The sequence below is a fragment of the Ceratotherium simum genome, chromosome 15 (genome assembly GCF_057802395.1).
Source record: "Ceratotherium simum simum isolate JZ-2026a chromosome 15, ASM5780239v1, whole genome shotgun sequence".
NCBI classification, from domain to species: domain Eukaryota; kingdom Metazoa; phylum Chordata; class Mammalia; order Perissodactyla; family Rhinocerotidae; genus Ceratotherium; species Ceratotherium simum.
Genome location: NC_141914.1, coordinates 39,461,840 through 39,485,871, shown reverse-complemented (window position 1 = coordinate 39,485,871; position 24,032 = coordinate 39,461,840). Strand labels below are relative to the sequence as shown.

General features: G+C 40.1%; 1 protein-coding gene across 10 annotated transcripts in view; it reads right to left on the bottom strand.

The window, feature by feature from the left end:
• Window positions 1-24,032, bottom strand: part of MCF2L2 (MCF.2 cell line derived transforming sequence-like 2) — a 239,218-nt gene that overhangs the window by 86,618 nt on the left and 128,568 nt on the right. For all 10 annotated transcript variants that reach the window (XM_087439950.1, XM_087439947.1, XM_087439955.1 and 7 more), the window contains 2 exons: window positions 23,337-23,514; window positions 16,864-16,955 (listed from right to left, as the gene is read on the bottom strand). In XM_087439950.1, coding sequence (XP_087296076.1) covers window positions 16,864-16,955; window positions 23,337-23,514 — 270 coding nt within the window. The remainder of the gene's footprint in view (window positions 1-16,863; window positions 16,956-23,336; window positions 23,515-24,032) is intronic.

The following is a 24,032-nucleotide window of genomic DNA, read 5'->3' as shown; positions in this document are numbered from 1 at the left end:
CCTGCAACTCCCACTTGACTTTGAGCTCCAGCCTTATTCATCTTTGGATCCTCAATATTAATATAGGGCCTTCATAAAGAATAACCACTGTTACTAACAAAACTTCCTCTCACTGTAAAACTTGCTACTGCTTATAAAATGAATCGTGCTCTTTCCACCTCTATTAATCTATTATTAGTGTGGTGGATTGTAAAGTCTCTTATTTCATGACAACTTAGTAATGGAAAAATAACAATGATTCAAGATGTAGGTATGGACTTTGTCATCTTTTACACCAGATGATGACGTCTCTCTAATTTACAGACTTTGTCATGCATGAGGGGCCCTCCTGGGCTTGCTGAAATGCCTGGGCATGGACTTCGTTGTGTCAACCCATGTTCCTGTGACTACATGTCAGACTGGCACTCACTAATTGCCCCCAAAGAACTCAAGGGTGGGTTCAGAAGCATTTAACTGAGAGATGCAATCAACAACCACCCTGAACCAGACCAAGCCCCACCACAAGAGCGAGGCCTATGACCTCTGCCTCATTTTTAATGCTAAGATCTCCTCTCCAGGAGGAGCTTAGGCCTTATTACCATAACCTGCCGTGTATGTGGAAGCATGTTTTCCAAATGAGCCTGCGCAAGCGAATGCTCATCTCTCCCTTTTGAATATTCATTCCCCAGCCAAAATAAAAGGCCCCTGCTTCCCTTTGTTCAGAGACAGCCAGAACTTTGGTAACGATTCCACATGGTCTCCTATTTGCTGCAAATAAATTCTACTTTGTGTGACAACTACTTCTGGTTGAGAGTCTGATTTTAACTCTGCCAGGAGGTGAACCCACTTTTGGTTCGATAATGAGACAACTGGTATCAGGGTAGAGGGAGAGTCCTCTGCCAATCAAGTTTGATGGAATACAACACTGGTAATGTTGAGGATATGATGGGAGGGATCCAAAGCAGATTTGGGGACTGCTTTAATAAGAACCTGCAGTGAGGTAGTTAACTATACTGCATACCAACGTTTTGCTAAGGTTTAGGCAGATTAACTGTGTTCTAGTGCAGTGGCTTTCAAAGTCTGACCACAACCCACAAGAAAAACATTTACATCATAACACATGGAAACATATTATGATTTATAATAAGAAATATATATTTGGCTTTTGTCCCATTTCTGGCACAGAGCTCCTAAAACCCTTGGAATTTCCTAAGTGATAAGCATGATAAAGGTGGCTCAATATTTATAACAAACGCCTTTCAACCACTCCTGAGTTTATTTTTTTTTATTTATTTTTTTTTTTTGAGGAGGACCAGCCCTGAGCTAACATCCAATGCCAATCCTCCTCTTTTTTGCTGCTGAGGAAGACTGGCCCTGGGCTAACATCCGTGCCCATCTTCCTCTACTTTATATGGGACGCCGTCACAGTATGGCTTGACAAGCGGTGCATTGGTGCGCACCTGGGATCCGAACTGGTGAACCCCGGGCCGCTGCAGCGGAGCGCGCACACTTAACCGCTTGCGCCACCGGGCCGGCCCCCTGAGTTTATGTTAATGCCATAACTTTTGTAAAGCACCTAAGGATGGAGGCTGGTTGCCAGGGGAAGCAACCATGTAATTAGAGGGTTGGAACTTTCAGTCCCCTCTTAACCCCACTTCCAGGGAGGGGAGAGAGTCTGGAGATTGAGTTCAGTCACCAATGGCCAATGGTTTAATCAATCATGCCTATGTAATGAAGCCTCCATAAAAACCCAGAAAGAGAGCTTCTGGGTTGGTGAACTCATGGAGATTGGAGAAGAGTGGCTTGTTCCGAGAGCATGGAAGCTCCACGCCCCTTCCCACATACCTTACGCTACGCATCTTTTCCATCTGGCTGTTTCTGAATTATATCCTTTTATAATAAACTGGTAATCTAGTAAATAAATGTTTCTCTGAGTTCTGTGGGCTGTTCTAGCAAATTAATTGAACCCAAGAAAGGGGTCATGGGAACCTCTGATCTATAGCTGGTCTGTTGCTCAGAAGCACCAGTGACAACCTGGACTTGGATTGGCTTGGCGTCGGAAGAGGGGAGGGGCAGTCATATAGGACTGAGCCCTTACCCTGTGGGATCTGATACTATCTCCAGATAGATAGTGTCAGAATTGAGTTAACTGCTTGGTGGTGTTGGAAAAAAAAACACATACAACAGACACACATATGACAGATGTGATAACACTCTATTTTTTAATTATGCTATCCCATTGCATTCTGTTCTTTTTATTTATTTATTTTTAAATGCTGGTGAACCCACCAAACTGAGTTCACTATCACCATTGTGACCTGTAATTTGAAAACCTCTTAGAGAGTGAAAAGAACACAGACAGGTGTAAGAGGTAGACCTGGGTGGGAATCCCTGGCTCACTTTTTATTTAAAAGTGGCCTTGGGCAAGAAAAAGGAATAAAAGGAATCCAAATAGGTAACGAAGAAGTGAAACTCTCACTATTTGCAGATGACATGATTGTATATATAGAAAACCCTAAAGAATCTGTTGGAAAACTATTAGAAACAATCTACAACTACAGCAAAGTTGCAGGGTACAAAATCAATCTACAAAAATCAGTTGCATTTCTGTATGCTAATAATGAACTAACAGAAAGAGAGCTCAAAAAGATAATACCATTTACAATTGCATCAAAAAGAATAAAATACCTAGGAATAAATCTTACCAAGGAGGTGAAGGACCTATACAATGAGAACTACAAGACATTATTGAAAGAAATCCATGATGACATAAAGAAATGGAAAGATATCCCATGCACGTGGATTGGAAGAATAAACATAGTTAAAATATCTATATTACCTAAAGCAATCTACAGATTCAATGCAATCCCAATCAGAATCCCAATGACATTCTTCACAGAAATAGAAAAAAGAATACTAAAATTTATATGGAGCAACAAAAGACCCCGAATAGCTAAAGAAATCCTAAGAAAAAAGAACAAAGCAGGAGGCATCACAATCCCTGACTTCAAAACATACTACAAAGCAATAGTAATCAAAACAGCATGGTACTGGTACAAAAACAGACACACAGATAAATGAAACAGAATTGAAAGCCCAGAAATAAAACCACACATATACGGACAGCTAATTTTCAACAAAGGTGCTAAGACCATACAATGGAGAAAGGAAAGTCTCTTCAATAAATGGTATTGGGAAAACTGGACAGCCACATGCAAAAGAATGAAAGTGGACCATCTGCTATCGCCATTCACAAAAATTAACTCAAAATGGATCAAAGACCTGAAGGTGAGACCTGAAACTATAAAACTCATAGAAGAAAATATAGGCAACACACTATTTGACATTGGTTATAAAGGAATCTTTTCGGATGACATGCCTACCCAGACTAGGGAAACTAAAGAAAACATAAACAAGTGGGACTTTATCAGATTAAAGAGCTTCTATAAGACAAACGAAACCAGAATCAAGATGAACAGACAACCAACCAGCTGGGAGAGAATATTTGCAAAACATACATCTGACAAGGGGTTGATCTCCATAATATATAAAGAACTCACACAACTGAACAACAAAAAAACAAACAACCCGATCAAAAAATGGGCAGAGGAAATGAACAGACACTTCTCCAAAGAAGATATACAGATGGCCAATAGGCACATGAAAAGATGTTCAACATCACTAATCATCAGGGAAATGCAAATCAAAACAACACTAAGATACCACCTCACGCCCATTAGAATGGCTATAATCACCAAGACAAAAAACAAGTGTTGGAGAGAATCGGGAGAAACAGGAACCCTCATACACAGCTGGTGGGAATGCAAACTGGTGCAGCCTCTATGGAAAACAGTATGGAGATTCCTTAAAGAATTAAAAATAGAGATGCCCTATGACCCAGCCATCCCACTACTGGGAATCTATCCAACGAACCTGAAATCAACAATCCAAAGAGGCTTATGCACCCCTATGTTCATTGCAGCATTATTCACCATAGCCAAGAAGTGGAAGCAACCTAAGTGTCCCTCGACTGACGACTGGATTAAGAAAATGTGGTATATATATACAATGGAATACTACTCAGCCATAAAAAAACAAAATCGTCCCATTTGCAACAACATGGATGGGCCTGGAAGGTATTATGTTAAGTGAAATAAGCCAGAAAGAGAAAGACGAACACTGTATGATCTCACTCATATGTGGAATATAAACCAACAAATGGACAGAGAAAACTGTACTGTGGTTACCAGGGACAGTGGGGGTGGGGGGTGGGCAGAAGGGGTGAAGGGAGTCACATATATGGTGATGGACAAACAAAAATGCACAACCCAAAATTTCACAATGTTAAAAGTGGCCTTGGGGGCCAGCCCGGTCGCGCAGTGGTTAAGTGCACGCGCTCTGCTGCAGCGGACTGGGGTTCGGATCCCAGGCGTGCACTGATGCACCGCTTGTCAAGCCATGCTGTGGCAGTGTCCCATATAAAGTAGAGGAAGATGGGCACAGATGTTAGCCCAGGGCCAATCTTCCTTGGCAAAAAGAGGAGGATTGGCATCGGATGTTAGCTCAGGGCTGACCTTCCTCAAAAAAAGAATAAAAATAAAAAAATAAAAGTGGCCTTGGACAAGATTTCTCTGCACCTTAGTTCTCTATCTATAAAATAGGGCCAATTACATTTATATCAGAGGGTTATTGTGGTGACTAGAGATAACTGACTAGAGATAACATTAAAATGCTTAGTACAGAGAAAAGACTCAATAAATGGCATTTATGGTTGCCTCTTTGATGTCTACTTTGTGGGGATTAAATAGGTAATGTATGTAAAGCACTCAAAACACTGACCTTCAGTAAGTGCTGGGCAATTCCTACCTGCTCACCTATAATACAGACCCCATATTTCTCACAAGCAGGGAGATGTCGGCCAAGTCACTTAATCTCCCTGGGCTCCATTTTCTTCTGTGTAAAGTGAGGGAGATGTATGATTTGGCTACAAAATGTTCCTCTGCTTATAGGAACGTAAAATATCAACATAGGTGCTATTACTTCTCATTTTGAGATGAAATGTAAACTGTAGCCAGAGTACTTTTGGGAAAAATTTAAATTAAGCTTCCTGAAAGCTCTAAAAGGAAGAGAGCATATTCAAAGAAATGCTTGCTTTTTTCAAATATTGGTCCCTTTATTCAAATAATAGGCCAAGAATTGACCACAGACCAACCCACCAATTGCTGCTATATTTCTTGGTTAGGGATTCCTTATGAGCCTCATTGAATTATGAAATGATGCTCTTTTAAAACAGAGCAACAAGTTCCTTGTGAAATCATATCCTGTTTCCCTTCAGTCGCCTTGACTTGGAGATGCTCCTAGGGTATCCCAAAGAGGGGATTTTCTCAGCCAATTGGTGCGTTAAAAGGGATCCAACCCATAAACTACCCTATTGGGAGGCCAAACAGGTGGAAAAGCCCCTCCCTCTTTATGTTCATTCTCTTCTGAAGACAAAGGGTGGCAGTGAAGGCAGGCAGGCTGGCAACTACTCTGGGCCCAAGATCACTCCCCTACCCTCATCTCCACCCCAGCCACCTTTCAGTTTCCCAGTGACAACAGCCTACATTCAGGTTCTCTAGGAGCACCTTTAATGATGACTTCTTATGCCTTCTCAAAAACATATAATCTAATTGTTTTGTTTCCCCTATATTTTGAAGAAAACATGTTTCAAAATTGAGAAAACAGGCTTAAGTGCCTAGCTTGAAGGAATGTTGTAAAAAATTTTTATTTCAATTTCTCTGAAGAATATATCTTTTTTAAAGTATCAATCAACTTTTTTATTTAAAAGTACTCACGTTTTTTAAAGTATCAATAGCTAATTTTCAACTTTTCATTAAAATATTTTTTTCTTCCCCAAAGGAGAGTTAGTAACATTTGAACTGAATCAAATTAGTTTTTCCCTGAAGTTAAATGCTTTCTCTTTATGGTTTTAGGGCTACTTGGAAAGCAATTTCAGTTTCAACTCTTTTAAAGTGATAGTATTTGGTCATTTAAGGCGAAAGTACTGTTTATTATATTATCACATTTCTTAAAAAGAGAAGCTACCAGACCTCACTCTGAGAAAAGGTAAAGCAGATAAGGGGTTGAACCACCCTCTCCATTTAAAGCATAAATGTTGATCATTACAAGAAGGGTTTAAGGTTAAGCATTTTCTGGCATTGTAATTACCGTCATGCGTCCCTTAACCACAGGGACACATTCTGAGAAATGTGTTGTTAGGCTATTTCGTCATTGTGCAAACATTATAGGATGTACTTACACAAACCTAGATGGTATAGCCTACTACACACCTAAGCTACATGGTACTAATCTGAAGGGCCCACCATCATATATGCGGTCTATGGTTGATCAAAATGTCATTGAGGTGCATGACTGTAATTATGAAAACCCGAGAAAATAAATGAAAAGGTATGACAAGTAAGAATCACTAAAAAATTACAGAATGATGGGGCGTAGCAGAGGATAGTGGGAAGGAAAGGAAAGGAAACCTCTCCAAAGGGCATTCACCTCCAGCCTCAGTCCAGGGTGGTTTAAGGGACACAGTCCCAGAGTTCAAAACATCAGCCTTGGGAAGGGGTGGCTCCGCCTTCCCCTCTCCCTTGCTGGAATTGCTGGGGAAAAGGGGGAAACCCTCTTTTTTTTTTTTTTAGCGTCCTAGTGGTAAGTACACTGAGGTGTGGCCTGACGACTCATTCTGCGTAACTAACTGCACACTATCCAGGAACTGAGCCACATCCATAAATGTAAGAGATCTAACACCAGATGTCAAAAAGTCAATGTTTATTTAGGAAACCAAATATATCATTGAGGGATTAACTCCTAGAAGCTATAGTTAAACTTTTGAATCACTGATTTATTTTAAAGTGCCACTTTTCTTTACTTTGTAGTTGGGATTATTTACTAGACATTTGGGTTTTCAATGAGAAAACAACACGGGCACCTGTCAATGTCAAGAGTTTCCTTTTTATGGTTAGTCTGTAAAATTAACCTGGGAAATTCAGCAGTTAATTTCCTGCTCTGAGAGGAGCTTTTGAACCTTACCAGGATCGTATCTGGGTGGATTCCACTCAGGCATATACTCCTAGAGGTAGAGAGTAGCCTGTAGAGGATGCTGGAAACCCAGAACCACGTGGCAGTGAATGGCATAGGTTGGTTATAAGAAAAGTATTCTTCAAGAAACATGTGGCCCCCAAAATCTTTATCATTTAAAAAGGAGGGGAAAGGTGGCCCTGTCCTTCCACTATAGACGAGTCACAGGACATCTCATTGACTTGGCACACACCAGGCTGACAGGCACTGACAAGCTTGCCTGGTTGGTTCAGTAGGTCACAGCATGATGCTAACAGGGCCCAAGGATGCCCTCTCTGATTCCTCTCAGGTCAGTTTACTTGGTTCAGGGGAAGAGACTAACCCAAGGCCACAAGCATTACCCTTGGCCATTCACCTAAACCCAAACCATTTAAAATTCTGTTACATAGATTTGTTCTATAAAAGGAGATCATGGTAAACAGCCTGTAGAAGTTACTTTCTAAATGCCATCTTCTTGGTTTGTACAACTTCCAAGTTCATTTCCAGAGCGAAATGTTGCTTAACATGGTTGAAGGTATTTTAAGAGCTACATAAGAGGAGAATTTTACAGATTGTATAAAACATATATATTTTTAAATTTAATTATTTTTTATTGAGGTAACATTGGTTTATAACGTTATGCAAATTTCAGGTGTACATTATTATATTTTGACTTCTGTGTAGACTACATCGTGTTCACCACCAAAAGTCTAGCTGCCATCCATCACAGTATAAATGTGACCTTTTACCCCTTTCGCCCCCCCCACTTCCCACTTCCCTTCTGGTAACCATCAATCTAGTCTCTATGTCTATGTGTTTGTTTGTTGTTGATTTTTCTTTTTATCTTCCACAAATGAGTGAAATCATACGGTATTTGGCTTTCTCCATCTGACTTATTTTGCTTAGCATAATACCCTCAAGGTCCACCCATGTTGTCAAAAATGGCATGATTTCATCTTTTTTATGGCTGAGTAGTATTCCATTGTATATATATGCCACATCTTCTTTATCCATTCATCTGTTGATGGGCACTTAGATTGTTTCCAAGTCTTGGCTATTGTGAATAATGCTACCATGAACACAGGGGTGCATATATCTTTTCGAATTAGTGTTTTCCTGTTCTTTGGATAAATACGCAGCAGTAGAATAGCTGGATCAGATGGTAGTTCTATTTTTAATTTTTTGAGGAGTCTCTGTAGTGTTTTCCATAGTGGCTGTACCAGTTTACATTTCTACCAGCAGTGTATAAGAGTTCCCTTTTCACCACATCCTCTCCAAAACTTGTTATTTCTTGTCTTTTTAATAATAGCCATTCTGACAGGTGTGAGGTGATATCTCATTGTAGTTTTGCTTTGCATTTCCCTAATAATTAGTGATGTTGAACATCTTTTCATATGCTTGTTGGCCATCTGTATATCTTCTTTGGAAAAATGTCTATTCTGATCAGCTGTCCATTTTTTAATCGGGTTGTTTGTTTTTTTGTTTTGAGTTGTATGTTCTTTATATATTTTGGATATTAACCCCTTATCAGATATATGTTTGCAAATATCTTCTCCCAGTGGGTATGCTGTCTTTTCATTTTGTTGATGGTTTCCTTTGCCATGCAGAAGATTTTAGTTTGATGTATTCCCATTTTATTTATCTTTTCATTTGTTTCCCTTGCCTGAGGAGACACGATATTCAAAAAGATACTGTAAGACTGATGTCAAAGAGCATACTGCCTATGTTTTCTTCTAAAAGTTTCATGGTTTCAGGTCTTACATTCAAGTCTTTAATCCATTTTGAATTAATTTTTGTGTATGGTGTAAGATAATGGTTTACTTTCATTTTTTTCCATGTGGCTGTCCAGTTTTCCCAACACTATTTATTGAAGAGACTTTCCTTTCTCCATTTGATGTTCTTGGCTCCTTTGTTGAAAATTAGCTGTCCATAGATGTGTGGGTTTATTTCTGGGCTCTCACTTCTATTCCATTGATCTGTGTGTCTATTTTTGTGCCAGTACCATGCTGTTTTGATTAGTATAGCTTTGTAGTATATTTTGATTCATGGAGTGTGATACCTGCAGCTTTGCTTTTTTCTCAGGATTGCTTTGGCTCAGTGGGTTCTGATGTAGAGAATAGGAAGAACTTTTGAAAAACAGAAACCACTTAGGGAATCTATCCTGGAAGCAAATTCCTAGCTGTTCGTTCTGCCCCGTTTGCTCCATCTCACTGGTCCTTTCTGGCACATCTTTCCCTACTCTTCATTGACATTACCTGAAGAAGCCATTGCCTAAAGATTCCTTTGAACAATAGGGCAGTCCTTTTTTAAAATGGTAAGTATTTCCAGGAAGGCTAGGGAGCTGTCAGTCGCTCATCATCCATGCACTGCTGTGAACTAGCACATTCAGATTTTCTCCTACCTCTAGTCCAGATCAGCTGCATTGGGAGGGGGCTTCCAAAAGGGAGCAGAGAGGGGAGGAAGGTTTTAGGACATTTTATAGACTGAAGCCCTTTGGAAGGGAAGGGCAGGCTTGAGGAGACAGGCATGAGTGGTCCAGAGGCTTTGTAGAAATGGGAAATGATTAGAGAAAGAGAAAGGAATGAGTCCCTAACTTTGCCTATTTCAAAATTTTCCCAGGGTCTCTTTTTATCTAAGATCTTGAATTTCCCAGCTAGTATTGTTAGTAGTTAGGTCAATGTTCTTACTGGTTAAATTGGCTTCTAGGGGCTGGCCTAATAGTCTAAACATTATTTATAATATTTTGTTTGGAGGAAAGGGGTCTTCTTAAAAACTGCAAATCTTGCAACATTGTTTTAACAATGATTTGCAAGTCTGTAGTTCTGTTTAAAATATCAGAAAGTGAGGAATATATCACATGATACCTTCCACCCATTCCCAAACCAAGAAAATGTGAAGGAAATAAATGATCCAAGGACATTGAAAAGAAGTTGCCCATACATCCTGAATTTTCTCAGGCTGTTTGATTTCATGTGATTTTAATCTCAATGCATAAATGTCAATGTAAGTTAACTTTTATGTATTTGTAAATCTTAACTCATAAATAAAATCCCAAATTTGAAAAATGCTTTATTAGACCCATCTTCGGTTCCTAAGCTAGTTCACAAATAATTTCCACATAACCTCAAGGCCAATTGGTTGATTCTCATTGGCATGGGAAGGGTTACAGTCTCTGGGGCAGAGTTAGCCCAGCTAACTCTGGGCTAGGAAGAGAGGGTGTGGGTTGCTGTTATAGATCTATGAGACTTCACAAATGCTAGACTCAGCCTTCATAAGCCTTCACCTTCTGCTCTTCCTTCTGAGTGCTCTATATTGGCCAACAAATTCATCCAATGAGAAATCTAAGATGGAAACCTCAAAGGTATCTTCAATATCTTCCTTTCCTTCCCTATTAAATCTCTCTCCTTTATCTTCTCTGCCTTGATCTTCATTCATCAAACTTTCTCTGTCAGTCTAGTGTGTTCTAGGCAGTGGGGAGAACATCTGGATTAACAGGTATGAGCTCTGCCCATCTCCCTTTTTGCCACTGCCATTGGTGAACTCTCAACACTGAAGTCTCACCTGCACTGTGACAACTGCTGGCAGCTGCTCAGCCTGTCTGCCTTCATCTAATCTACTCTTTATTATCACACCAGAGCTATGATCTTTCTGATACACAAGTACCCTTCTTGTCAACAATCCTCAACCAAAACCTTCAGCAACCTGTCTTTGGTCTACCTAGCCAGCTTTCTTGAACCATTCCCAGAACAGCCTATGTCCCTTCAGGCTTCTGAGACTTTATATCCTTCCCCATCCTGGAATGCCTTTCTCCCTCTTATCCACCTTTCAAAGTTGTATTTATTCTTTAAAGTTAAGTTCAAATGCTATGTCCTTTGTAAAGACATCCCCAATATACTTGTTATGAACTGCTCCCTCTTCTGCCCTCTAAAACGTTATATTCCTTTTATTGGAGGTCTGTCATTCTGCTTTATATTATATATTTTTGAAAATATGTTGTTTCCCCCATGAAACTTGTAAGTTTCTTGAGTTTAGGCCCCATGTTAGAATTGTTTCCATGTGACCCATAGCAATTGCTTTGATATATATTAAATTGAGCTGAATAAGGCCCAAATTGGACCCATCAAATATTTTAGTTATGTCAATTTTTTATTGGTCAAAGAGCAAAACCAACAGTGGTCTTACTGTTATTCTCTTGTTTTCTTATGTAGCTCCCTCAGTGAAAACACATTCTCATAGATTAATATAATCACACCCCCACTCCCCTGACTTTTGAACTCTGTATTAGCCTAAGAGATCCATGTCCACCTTCATGAGTTTTCCTTTATCCCAAGTCCTCATGGCCTATGAATATAGCCTCTAGGCCAATGTGACCAAAAGTGCGGTCCTTGTACCACCTGTATTCTAGTCACCAAATGTGCAAGTTAAAAATTCAGATTCCTGGACCCCACCCCAGATCTCCTGAATCAGAATCTCTGAGGGTAGAGCCTGAGAATCTGCATTATTAATAAGCTTCTCAGGGCTACAGTGCACAGAAAACCTTGAGAATCTGCGTTCTAGAAATTCTTCAGAGAGCTTGGTTGGGGGCTGCCTCAAGGATTTGGTGGATTCTCTGAGTCTCTTATTAGCTCTAAAAATGACTCGACTTCAAACATCATAGAAAGTGGACACTGAAATGTGCTTATCATTTATACAGTTCTCTTGTTGAGAATCAGAAAGGTAAATGAAAGCTTTTGGGATTCAAAGGAGTGAGAAAGCAAGGAAATGAATTTGGCCCTGACCTGTTATTATTTGGTAAAAAGGTACATATTCAAGATTAGGAGAAGTTATTCAATTTAAAACTTGAATTTTATCTTCCTTCTACTTCTTTTCATCTTTTACATAGAACATTCTATCTATAAACAGAGGATTAAATGGGAAACTACAATTACTAAGAATCTGCTATATGTCAGGCATTGTGCTAGCTGCTTTCCATATATTTCTCATTTAATCAACCACCTGTGAGGTTTATTTCTTTATCCCCATCTTGCAGAAGAGGAAATTTAGAGTATGAGAGATTAAATAAACCGCTAGTTACGTGGATTAAGTGAGTAATCAGGTAGATAGGTTAAGTTAGATAGATAGGCAAACTGCTAGATTAAGTAAACTATTAGTTTCAAATCCCAATTCCACCATTTACTAGTTGTGTGACCCTTGGGGAAACTTATTTAACTTCTCAGAGTCCCAACAGCATCGCAGATAAAACGAGGGAAACATGATCTTCCTCACCAGGCACTGAGGACCTGCGATGAACTCAGGTGCAGACAGCACTTAATACAACGGCTGGCCCTCAGTCAGGGTTCGAAACTGTCCCCTCACCTCTCCGTTCCCTTCTAGCCTTGACTTTTTTTGTTCGTTAGTTTTTTTAAAATTTTTATGAAGAAGCCTGTTGGCTCAGATGCCTGAAAAGGCCTCTGCTACTTTAAACCACTTTAATAGATGTCCAGGAACACTGTTCATTGGTGCTCACAGCCAGTAGCTCTTCCTTTATCCTGAGGGTTCAGGAAAAAGGAATTCTCATCAGCCTTTGGCTTCTTTCCAGCTCCAAAGAGGCTGTGCTGTGAGCTGCCAAGGGAAAGCAGCCCCTGTGAGTCATGCTTTCAGCTTCCAGCTAGTGGCAAACAGAACAGGAAGTAGCCACATCACTACTGCCAGCAACCACAGTGAACCTCCTCCACTGTTAGGCTTTCCCAGACAACATCAGTGGTCAGTGAGCCAAGCACGTGGCTGCCTGGCTGCCAGAGAGCCCTGTGAGCCTCAGCTGCCCCATCAAGTTTAGCTTGTCAAGTTCCTTCCAACTGGCATGGCAAGGATCACCCCTCCCGAGAAGAGGAAACGCCTTTTTTGGGAATGAGTTCTCTGATGATGATAAAACCATATCATGACTTTGTTGCAGGTAGTGAGTATTAGTGACTCTAGCAGCAGTCATGAATAGTTTTGGTTTATAGTTTTTTTTTGCTGTGGGCATTGACCCTTGAGGGCAAGGACGGGCATTTATCACAATGTTATGATTCACTCTCTTAGACTACCGTTGCATTTCATCTTTGAGTTCTAGGCCTAAGGCCAAAGGATGTCAGAATTGTCACCCAGAGTCAGAAGCATGATCTATCCACCCTGGTTATCTGTCTTGGACAGTGGGCACAAAACACAAAGGAAAATGATTATTATTGATAGTAGTCAACCTCCTTGTCCCCCTTTTAATAATCCATGGGGCACGCAGACATGAATCTAAACCTTTTTTTCTAACCTAACTTTTTTCTTACTAGTATTCTTACATATTTCGGAATAATGATTTCCCTAGTTATTGTAACCACCTTGGGAAACACTAATTGCATTTATTGGTCCTAAACTGATTTCTAAGTCTAGGACCTGGGAATTTAGTGCATAAATCTCCTTTCATCCTACTCATGTTGTTCACAACAGTATGCATTCTGCCCACATTTCTTCTTATAGCCTTGGTCTTGTCAAAAGTTCAGGAGGGGCCGGCCCGGTGGCGCAAGCGGTTAAGTGCGCGCGCTCCGCTGTGGCGGCCCGGGGTTCGCCGGTTCGGATCCCGGGAGTGCCCTGACACACTGCTTCTTGAGCCATGCTGTGGCGGCGTCCTATATAAAGTAGAGGAAGATGGGCACGGATGTTAGCTCAGGGCCAGTCTTCCTCATAAAAAAGAGGAGGATTGGCATCAGATGTTAGCTCAGGGCCGATCTTCCTCACAAAAAAATAAAGTATAGGAAAAAACACCAGAAGTAAAACCAATGAATCACTGAAGTAGTAATTAGTAAAAGTTTCTTGTGCAGACACAAAAAAGAGAGTTTGTAAACCAAGAGCACTCAAACCAAAACATGGAATGAGGCTCAGAGGCATGTTGTTATGAACCAGCTTATACAGCGTGGAGGCAGGGAGTGTTTCTTCTTCACAGTGACTGGTTACAATTTTAGAATTTTCTTAAATGAAAAGGAATTGGTTAGTGGTTACCTCATATCAATTTAGGGGAATACTTTAAGTTTCCTTTATGATTTTCAGAGGCATAAGCAAGAAATGATCCAGGTCAAGTTAGCCTCACTTGTCTTGCAAAATAAGCTAAATTCAGCTTCGCCTGTACGACTAAACTGGTTTTGTCTGCTCAGGGCATTTTCAGGTCTGTTCTCTTTCTGTTTGATTTTAACAGTCTTTAGAAGCAGGAGTCTGACCCGCCTCTGTTTGCCAAACTGAGGAAGTCTGGCAGCCTCTGTTCTTACCCTGCCTCCTCCCCCACCTTGACTATTAACATACATGATGTTGCGGGAAGCCCTTCATTGAATATACAAACAAAGCAACAGTAAGGGAAAAAAAAAACACCAAAAGCACAGAAGGACAATTGTAACATGTACTTATGCTTGCTTAACAGTACCTATACTCTTGGATATTGGCCTAGACACAGAGGGAGCTAGCATCTTGCCAGGACAGGCTTGGAGTCTGAATTAAATAAACAGCATAGCAGAAGAAGGAAGAAACCAAAAGTCTGGTGGTCAGACCTTCTTGGATTCTACTCAACATTTTCCAACCGTTTAGGCCTCTGATTTTATCCCCACCCCTGCTCCTGCATTATCTATTTTTACCTGTAAAACAGGAGTAAATAATAAACGTAGCTTATGGAAACCTTTGGTCTTAAATACTTTGAGGTCTTCCCTAAGGAAAGGCGCCTTATGTTTAATGACAACATTCCTGTTTTTTTATAACAAATAAAACAATAGCACTCATTTTTATTGTTCACAATTATTGAAATAATTTACTCTAATTTGGAATCTTATATAAGAGAACCTCCACATACTTACAGCTCTCATGGCATCTTTATAAAGTGTGCAGGTCATAAATATGTTGTCTAATATGGGTAAAGTAAGTCACAGAGATATGAAGTGAATTCAAATCACATCACGAGTCAAGGTCAATGGTATGAGTTCAGGGGCTAGATCTGGGCTCTGGTGCACTTGACACAGCCCTCACCTTCAAAGATGCCATTCTCTGAAGCCCAGGGTACACAGAAAAGGGTAGGGTGATGCTCAGCTAAACTCTTTTTTTTATGTCACTTAATGATTCCACAGACTTCATGGATGTCAAGTCAGATGAACTTTAATTACGTTTACCCATTTTAAAAAATTGCTATTTTTTAAATGGCTAATCAAGACTAATGAAATTGTAAACTGTTTCCTAACTCTGGAAAACATGGTGGTGGAATTCCTCCAAATTGATGAAGAATGTAGCTTTCTGTCTCTAAAAAAAGTCTGCTGGAAATTCTAGTTCCTACAGTATTTCTGCCTCCAGGAAGACTTGCTTTCTGCCTGATCTTTAATGGTCAGAGGAGTCCCTGTGCGGTCCTATATTCAAACACATTAGGAATTGATGATGGATCCAAACTGTTGCTGAAGTGCATTTGAGCCCATGGTCTACTGGCCTCTGATTTCAGAGCCAGATATTTAATTTTCAGTGAGATGGGGAAACAGGACCCCTTCTGGGATTGCTATGCAATCATATATATTCACAGTTCATTATATTTAGGTTTTTAAATATAATGTTACTTTATAATTATATAGTGCTTGGCAATTTTCAAGTTTTCATTTGATGCTCAAAATAGTTTCAGGAGGTACCTGTTGTTATCCCTGTTTTTACAGATGAGAAACTGAGGTTTAGAGAGGTCACGTTGCTTAAATCCAGGTCTGCCCTATTCCAAAGCTTATGCTCTTGTTTTTTAACTTTTATTTATTTCTTTTTTTTAAACTTTTATTTATTTATTTTTTCTCCCAAAGCCCCAGTAGATAGTTGTATGTCATAGCTGCACATCCTTCTAGTTGCTGTATGTGGGATGCGGTCTCAGCATGGCCGGAGAAGCAGTGCGTCGGTGCGTGCCCAGGATCTGAACCCGGGCCGCCAGCAGCGGAGCGCGCGCACTTAACCGCTAAGCCACGGGGCCGGCCCTTTAACTTTTATTTAGAAATAATTATAGATTCACATGAGATTGCAAAGAAACATACAGAGAAGTCCCATGTACCCTTCCTCCAATGTTAACATCTTACACAACTAGAGTATATGAAAACCAAGAAAATGACATTGGCACAATCCACAGAGCTCATTCAGAATTCACCAATTATACCTGCACTTATGTGTGTGTTTCTGTGTGTGTGTGTAGCTCTATGCAATTTTGTCATGTTCTTTATTTATATAAACTATACACTGCTCCACCAATTTTAAATATGAAGTCAGATTACAGGAACGAATAAAATGACTTTTCCTTCAATAAAACAATATCTACCAATAACTATTTACATGACCAAATAGTTTTTCATTTCTAGCTGCAATTAAGAAGATAGAGGGGCCAGCCCCGTGGCTTGGCAGTTGGGTGTGCACGCTCCGCTACTGGCGGCCCAGGTTCAGATTCCAGGCGCACACCGACGCACCGCTTCTCCGGCCATGCTGAGGCAGTGTCCCACATACAACAACTAGAAGGATGTGCAACTATGACATACAACTATCTACTGGGGCTTTGGGGAGAAAAAGGGAAAAAAAAAAAAAGAAGAAGAAGAAAGAAAATGAAGAAACCCTACAAACCTCAGCTCTTGAGAGCACCAGTCTGTGCTACATGCCTTTATGGGCACATCGTGGTGGAGGTGATGATAGGTATGAAATAGAGGAACTTGATTTATCAATAATTATGGCAGCCATATTCTCTCATGTCAGAAATTTCTACCTGTAAAGGAAAGGTGATCTTACCTTGACTTCAGATTTAGTCTTGTCATTTTCCTTTTCCAGGGAGTTCAAATCTGTCTCTGCATAAGGTTCCTCAGATGTTTTCTGAAGAGGAGCTAGAGGGACAAAGAAAACCTGCCATTAATTTAGCGATTTGGTTTATAAATAACTCAGAGCACTTAGCCTCACTTGGACAAGCAGCTAGACTGTGTTGGGGCAGTTGGTTAACAAAGCTAGATAGAGCTGCTACAGTAACTTCCGAGGTGACAGATGAAATGGGAGGTGAAGGAGAGATGCAGAAATGAAGTAAGAGTCCTTGACACCAGGCACTTAGATTTGGTCTGAAGAAACGAAAGTCACGCCCAATACCACATAAAACGTCAAACTATAATTCTGTAAATGTAATGTGGCAAAAACGATAGAGTTTCCATTATTTCCATTCTTAAGACCCAGCTAAAAGTTCACTTTCTTCATGAAGTCTTCCTTGATTTTCAAATTTCATGGATTCTTTCATGCACAGCTGCTCTAGCATTTAGCATTTGTGCTATATAATATTGTGCTTGATGTTGTTCTTGGATGAAAAGACCAGATTCAGTTCTAGGTACCACATTCCATTGAATATATTTTTCCATTATACAGGTAATTAATTTGTGCTTATTACAGAAAATTTTAAAAATACTAAAATCTTACTATTTAAACACAACCATCTGGTATATTTTTTTACATCTTCTTTAACATGCTCTCTCTCTCTGCACACACACACGTAATCATACTACGATTATGTAAGGGGATGTCCATGTCTGCCCTAGCCAGAAGGAGTTGTTGCTAATCTGATGATCTAACAGTTGGATTCCAGAACTAATGTAACCACATTAATTAGTGGAGAGATGACTGTGTAAGGAATCAGTTGGCTGAGTCAGGAGGGAATTGAGCTGTCTGCTGTTGCTCTCTTCTCTCTGTCACTCTATCTCCCTCCTCTCCTTCCCACAGGGCTCTCGGACACCTGGGAGATACCATTCTGCAGGCTCCATGGCATTGAGTAGTAAGACTGGGACTTGGGGAGGAGAAGCCTGGGTTAGGCCTTGAGGCTTTCTAACCCAGCTGTACAGAGGGCTACACTGGGGGTGATGGCTACAAGGCCAATAAGTAAGTGGTACTTTGAATTCTTATTTGTCACCATCACCACCCTTGGATATATAGTTCCCTTGGGCAACTCACAGGATACGTGTGATCAACCCAACACAGGATCTGAGCATTTCTAGGTCCCATGGCCAAAATACCATCCATCTAATGCCACCAACACATCACCCTGATTCTTCTCTGTGGTGGACTTGATGAAGGTTGACCGTCTGACTTCCAGAGGCCCTCCCAACCCTCAGATTCTGTGAGCCAACTGGACACAGCTGGTGCTGTCTATGGTTTTTTCATAAAGGTTATGTTGACATTTGTAGTGAAGTTCATTGTTTGCTGCCCGGGGTTATATGACCACCGAAGCTACTTTAAAACAATGGACAGTCCTTTGGGCTCCTCACTCTCTGCAGGATCTCTATGAGCTAGTGATTCCAGGAGTAATAACTGGATGCTGGAAATACAACCACTGTAATCGGCTACAGCCATGACTGAGAAGTACCTGCCCTTAATACTGTGAGCACAGTGACGAAGTTAACGGCAGGGATGCGGGAGCCACACTGCCAGCGTTCAAGTCTTACTCTTCCATGTACAAGACACCTATTATCAGATTACATACTCTCTGCGCCTCAGCTGCTTCATCTGTAAAGTGGGGAACAATGGGAAAGCCTACAGGATAGGGTTGCTATGAGGCTTTAATGAGTTAATATGCACAAAGTATTTAGATCATGGTAAGCACTCAGTCCATTTTAGCTATTATTATAGCCTCATGGCATTAAAAAGAATTTTTTCACATTCCTTACAGAGAAAGAGATTAAACATTGTACCCAAGACACCTAGCTAACAAGAGTCAGAGCTGAGATTCCAGCTCCCACCTCTGAGCTCCCTGCCCACCTTCCCTACACTGTGAAATATAATAGTTTATCTTGGCACAGACTCAGTTACTGAGGAATCAGACAAATGTGTTTGAAAATCCTGTTAGTGACCTGCCTGAGTCCACACTCAGTGGTTACTCTCCAAAACAAAAGTGCAGGATTGTTCTGCAAAATGAGCTAGTTGCCTGACCAAGGTCAATGATACATGTTTAGACATGATGAAGACCTGTTTACCCTAGGAGGGTAATTACCTATTATGAAATCTTATGTTTGGAAAGAAACATAAAGAGAAACTATCTAGGGCCGGCCCCGTGGCTTGGTGGTTAAGTGAGCGCGCTCCACTGCTGGCGACCCGGGTTCGGATCCCGGGCTCGCACCGACGTGCTGCTTCTCTGGCCATGCTGAGGCCGCGTCCCACATACAGCAACTAGAAGGATGTGCAGCTATGACACACAACTATCTACTGGGGCTTTGGGGGAAAAAAATAAATAAATAAAATCTTTAAAAAAAAAAAAAAAAAAAAAAGAGAAACTATCTATCATTCTGCTTTATTTACTTGTAACAAACATATGTATGTCCCTTAAGACAACAAGAGAAGCAAAGTCATAGAAGTGAACACAGTTGCGTTTTGAAAAAGAGCCCTAAATGAGAGATCAGGAGAACCAAGTCCCGTTTCCAGCCATCCAAGAAGGATGTCTCCATGTGAGTGAGTGTCTGTGTGTATCTGTGGTATGCGTGCATAAGTGTATCTGAGTGAGCATGTGTATGTACGTGTGTGGGTGAGTGTGTGCACATAGAAAAATTCAGGAAAGAAATGTACAAAACTGTTTTCAAGGCTTACTTCTAAAAAGTGGAATATATGTTGAGAGACAGGAGACTGTAAATTGTACTAAATGGAGAATTACCAAAAGACTTCATAATTTTCAGATAAATAGAAACTGAAAGAATTTGTTGCAAACAGACTTGCAGAATAAGAAAGGCTAAGGGAAGTTTTTCAGCCTGAAGAGAAATGACACAACATGGTAATTCGGATCTACAATAAAGAATAAAGAACACCAGAAATGGTGAGTAGGAGGGTAAATATAAAAGAATATATATATATTTTTCTTACTTTCTCTTAATTCTTTAAAAGATATATGATTGTTTAAATCAAAAATTATAACACAATATTGGGGGATTTAACATATGTAGATGGAATATTTATGATAAGAATAGCACATAGGATGGGCGGGGGGCATATGAAACTATGCTGTTGCAAATTTCCTATATTTTACACAAAGTGCTACAATATTAACTCAAAGTAGATTGTGATAAATTAAGGATGCATATGATAATCCCTAGGAGAGACATCTGGTGAAAAATAATGCAAAGAGGTATGTATGCTAAAAGGCCAATAGAGGAATTGAAATAAAATACAGTCATGTGTCGCTTAGCTATGGGGATACGTTTTGAAAAATGCGTCGTTAGGCAATTTCATCATTGTGCAAATATCACAGTGTACTTAAATCAAGAACAAGAGAAAATGATGTAATCAAGAGATACACTAAACATGAGATGTTATGCTGCTAGCATAACACGGCATAGTGTTTTACAATCAACTTTCGTTTTTATAAATAGAAAGAGTACACTCTAAAATAACCATGAGGGGCCGGCCCCGTGGCTTAGCGGTTAAGTGTGCATGCTCTGCTACTGGCAGCCCAGGTTCAGATCCCAGGTGCGCACCGACGCACCGCTTCTCCAGCCATGCTGAGGCGGCGTCCCACATACAGCAACTAGAAGAATGTGCAACTATGACATACAACTATCTACTGGGGCTTTGCGGGGAAAAAGGGAAAAAAAAAAAAAGGGGGAGGATTGGCAATAGATGTTAGCTCAGGTCCGGTCTTCCTCAGCAAAAAGAGGAGGATTGGCATGGATGTTAGCTCGGGGCTAACCTTCCTCACAAAAATAAATAAATAAATAAATAAATAAATAAATAAATAAATAAATAAATAAATAAATAAATAAATAAATAAATAAAATAAGCATGAAAAATACAGCATAGTAAATGCACAAACCAGCAACATAGTCATTTATCATCATTATCAAGTATTATGTACTGTACATAATTGTATGTGCTATACTTTCATACGGCTGGCAGCGCAGTAGGTTTGTTTACAACAGCACCACCACAAACGTGAATAATGCGTTGCGCTATGATGTTATAGCTACCATGTCACTAGGCAATAGGAATTTTTCAGCTCTGTTATAATCTTATGGGACCACCATCGTATATGTGGTCCGTCACTGACTGTCATGTCATTATTTGACGCATGACTGTGCTAAAAAAAATTTGCTAACCTAAAAGAAGGCAAGAAAGGAGGAACAGAGGAATAAAAATCTTATGAGACAGACAACAAATAAAATAGTAGCTCTAAATCCAATTATATCAATAATTACATTGTATGTAAATGGACTAAACACTCCAATTAGAAGGCAGAGGTTAACAAAATGTATTAAAAAGGCAAGATTCAACCATATGCTGCCTACAAGAAATACACTTTAAAAACAAAGACAGAAATAGAAGAATGGGAAAAGTATATCATGCAAACACTAAGCATAAGGAAGCTGGAATCGCTATATTAGTATCAGACAAAACAGACTTCAAGATAAGGAGTATTACTAAAGATAAGGAGGGAAGGAGAGATATTTCATAATTATAAAAGGGCTAATATATCTGGAAGACATAACAATTATGGATATGTATGTGCTTAATAACAGAGTTTCAAAATACATGAAGGAAAAAATAACATATATAATCACATCCCAGAATGTTTTATCCCTGGAATGCATGATTGTTTTAACATTTGAAAATAAATCATTGTAATCCACCATATCAACAAAAAAAAGAGAAAAACCATATGATCATCTCAATATATAGCACCAAAAAGAACATCTGAAAAAGGGGCCAGCCCCGTGGCGTAGTGGTTAAGTGCGCACGCTCTGCTGCTGGCGGCCCAGTTCGGATCCTGGGCACGCACCAAAGCAACACTTGTCAGGCCCTGCTGTGGCGGCGTCCCACATAAAGTGGAGGAAGATGGGCACGGATGTTAGCTCAGGGCCAGTCTTCCTCAGCAACAAGAGGAGGATTGGCATGGATGTTAGCTCAAGGCTGATCTCCCTCACACACACACACTAAATAAATAATTAAAAAATAAATAAATGAAGAACATCTGAAAAATTCAATAATTATTCATGATAAAAACTCTCATCAAACTAGGCATAGAAGGGAACTTCCTCAATCTGATAAAACGCATCTGTGAAAAACTTACTGCTAACATCATACTTCAAGGTGAAACACGAACTCTTTCCCTTAACATTGGGAAAAGACAGGGATGTCTGCTCTCACACCTTCTATTCAACATCGTACTGGAGGTCCCATCCATCATAATAAGGGAACGGGGAAAAAAGCATAAAGATTGAAACAGAAGAAGTAAAACTATCCCTATTCACAGAAGACATGATTGTATTTCTGTATAGAAATATACTCCTATTGATAGTTATATATGGTAATTCCATTTACTATAGGATTAAAAAAACCATGAATTGCCTAAGGCTTTTATCTTCAAAACTACTATATTGCCAAGAGAAATTAAAGAAGACCTAAATAAATGGAGAGTTACAATGTTTATGAATTGGAAGACAATATTGGTAAGATAACGGTTCTCCCCAAATTGATCTATATATTCAGTGCAATCTCAACCATAATCCCAGCAGAAATTGAAAAGTGATTCTAAAATTTATGTGGAAACAAAAAGGACCTAAAATAGCCAAAGCAATCTTGAAAAAAGAAGAAAATTGGAAGACTTAACGCTACCTGATCTCAAGGTTTACTAATAACCTATAGTAATCACAACCATGTGGATTGGTATAAGAAATTATTTACTTTTTTTTAATCTTTTCAAAGAAGCAACTTTACCACTCCATTGTTTTTTTTTTTTTTATAATTTTATTTATTTATTTATTTTCCCCCAAAGCCCCAGTAGATAGTTGTATGTCATAGCTGCCCATCCTTCCAGTTGCTGTATGTGGGATGCGGCCCCAGCATGGCCGGAGAAGCAGTGCGCCGGTGCACGCCCGGGATCCGAACCCGGGCCGCCAGCAGCGGAGCGCGCGCACCCAACAGCCAAGCCACGGGGCCGGCCCACCACTCCATTGTTAATAGAGTCTGGTGGGACTTTCAAGGGTCCTTAATGGAGTCTACTTTATGCTCATATTATTTGTGCATTTATACTATTCCTCTACTTGACTGTAAGCTCCTCCTTGCATCCAGGCACCTAGTTTTATCTAACTTTATAAGTCTTCAATGCCTGTACTACTCCATATCTGTAGTTGGTTTTAAATAATATCTGTCAAAACCATGACCATTATTGTATTTTAAACAATGAAAATCTCAGTCCTCATGGGCATTGATGAAACATAAAACCACAAAGCTTCCTTTCCCAAATAACCTACCCAAGGCAGAGGGCTGGCTGGTTTTCGGTGACACCCATTTTGGGGAGGACTCAGGATGGGGAGCCACGGGTTGCACTGGGCGAGTCTGTCTGGCTGCCAATTTCATCAGACTCATTTGCCTCTTGCGAAATATTTCCTGCACATCGCCCAGCTTCTGCAGGACTTTCTGGGCTTTGGCCTGCAGGAACAAAAGCAAATCACGAGCAGGTCACTCTGACATGAAGCATTCCCTTTCTCCCATCTTCCCCTCCTCCCCACTCCTTACCTCCCTCAGGTGACCCTTCTCTGGGCATCCACATGCAAGTCATTGCAAGTCTCACCTTGCACCAGAATTGTGCTTCCAAGAGTCTGCATCTCCCACTTGATTGGCAATAATTATACCTTTTCACTACTGTATCTATCTCCAGTGCCTGGAACATTGCCTCAAACAAGCAGTGCTCGGTAAATAGATGCTGAGCGGATAAATGTTCACTAAGCCATGTCCATTAATGGTAGAAAAGAATGGCCATGGATGAAGGGCACTAGGCCAACTCACAAAGCAGGAGGATTTCAAAATAAGAAGTCTACACTGAATAAAGGCCCTGATGGAGAAAAGAGTTTTAGTGTTCTGGGGGAAAGAGTTGGCTAAATTCTGAAGTAGGATCAAGAAAACCACCAGTACCTGTAATAAAAAGGATACACATTTAAATGTTATTC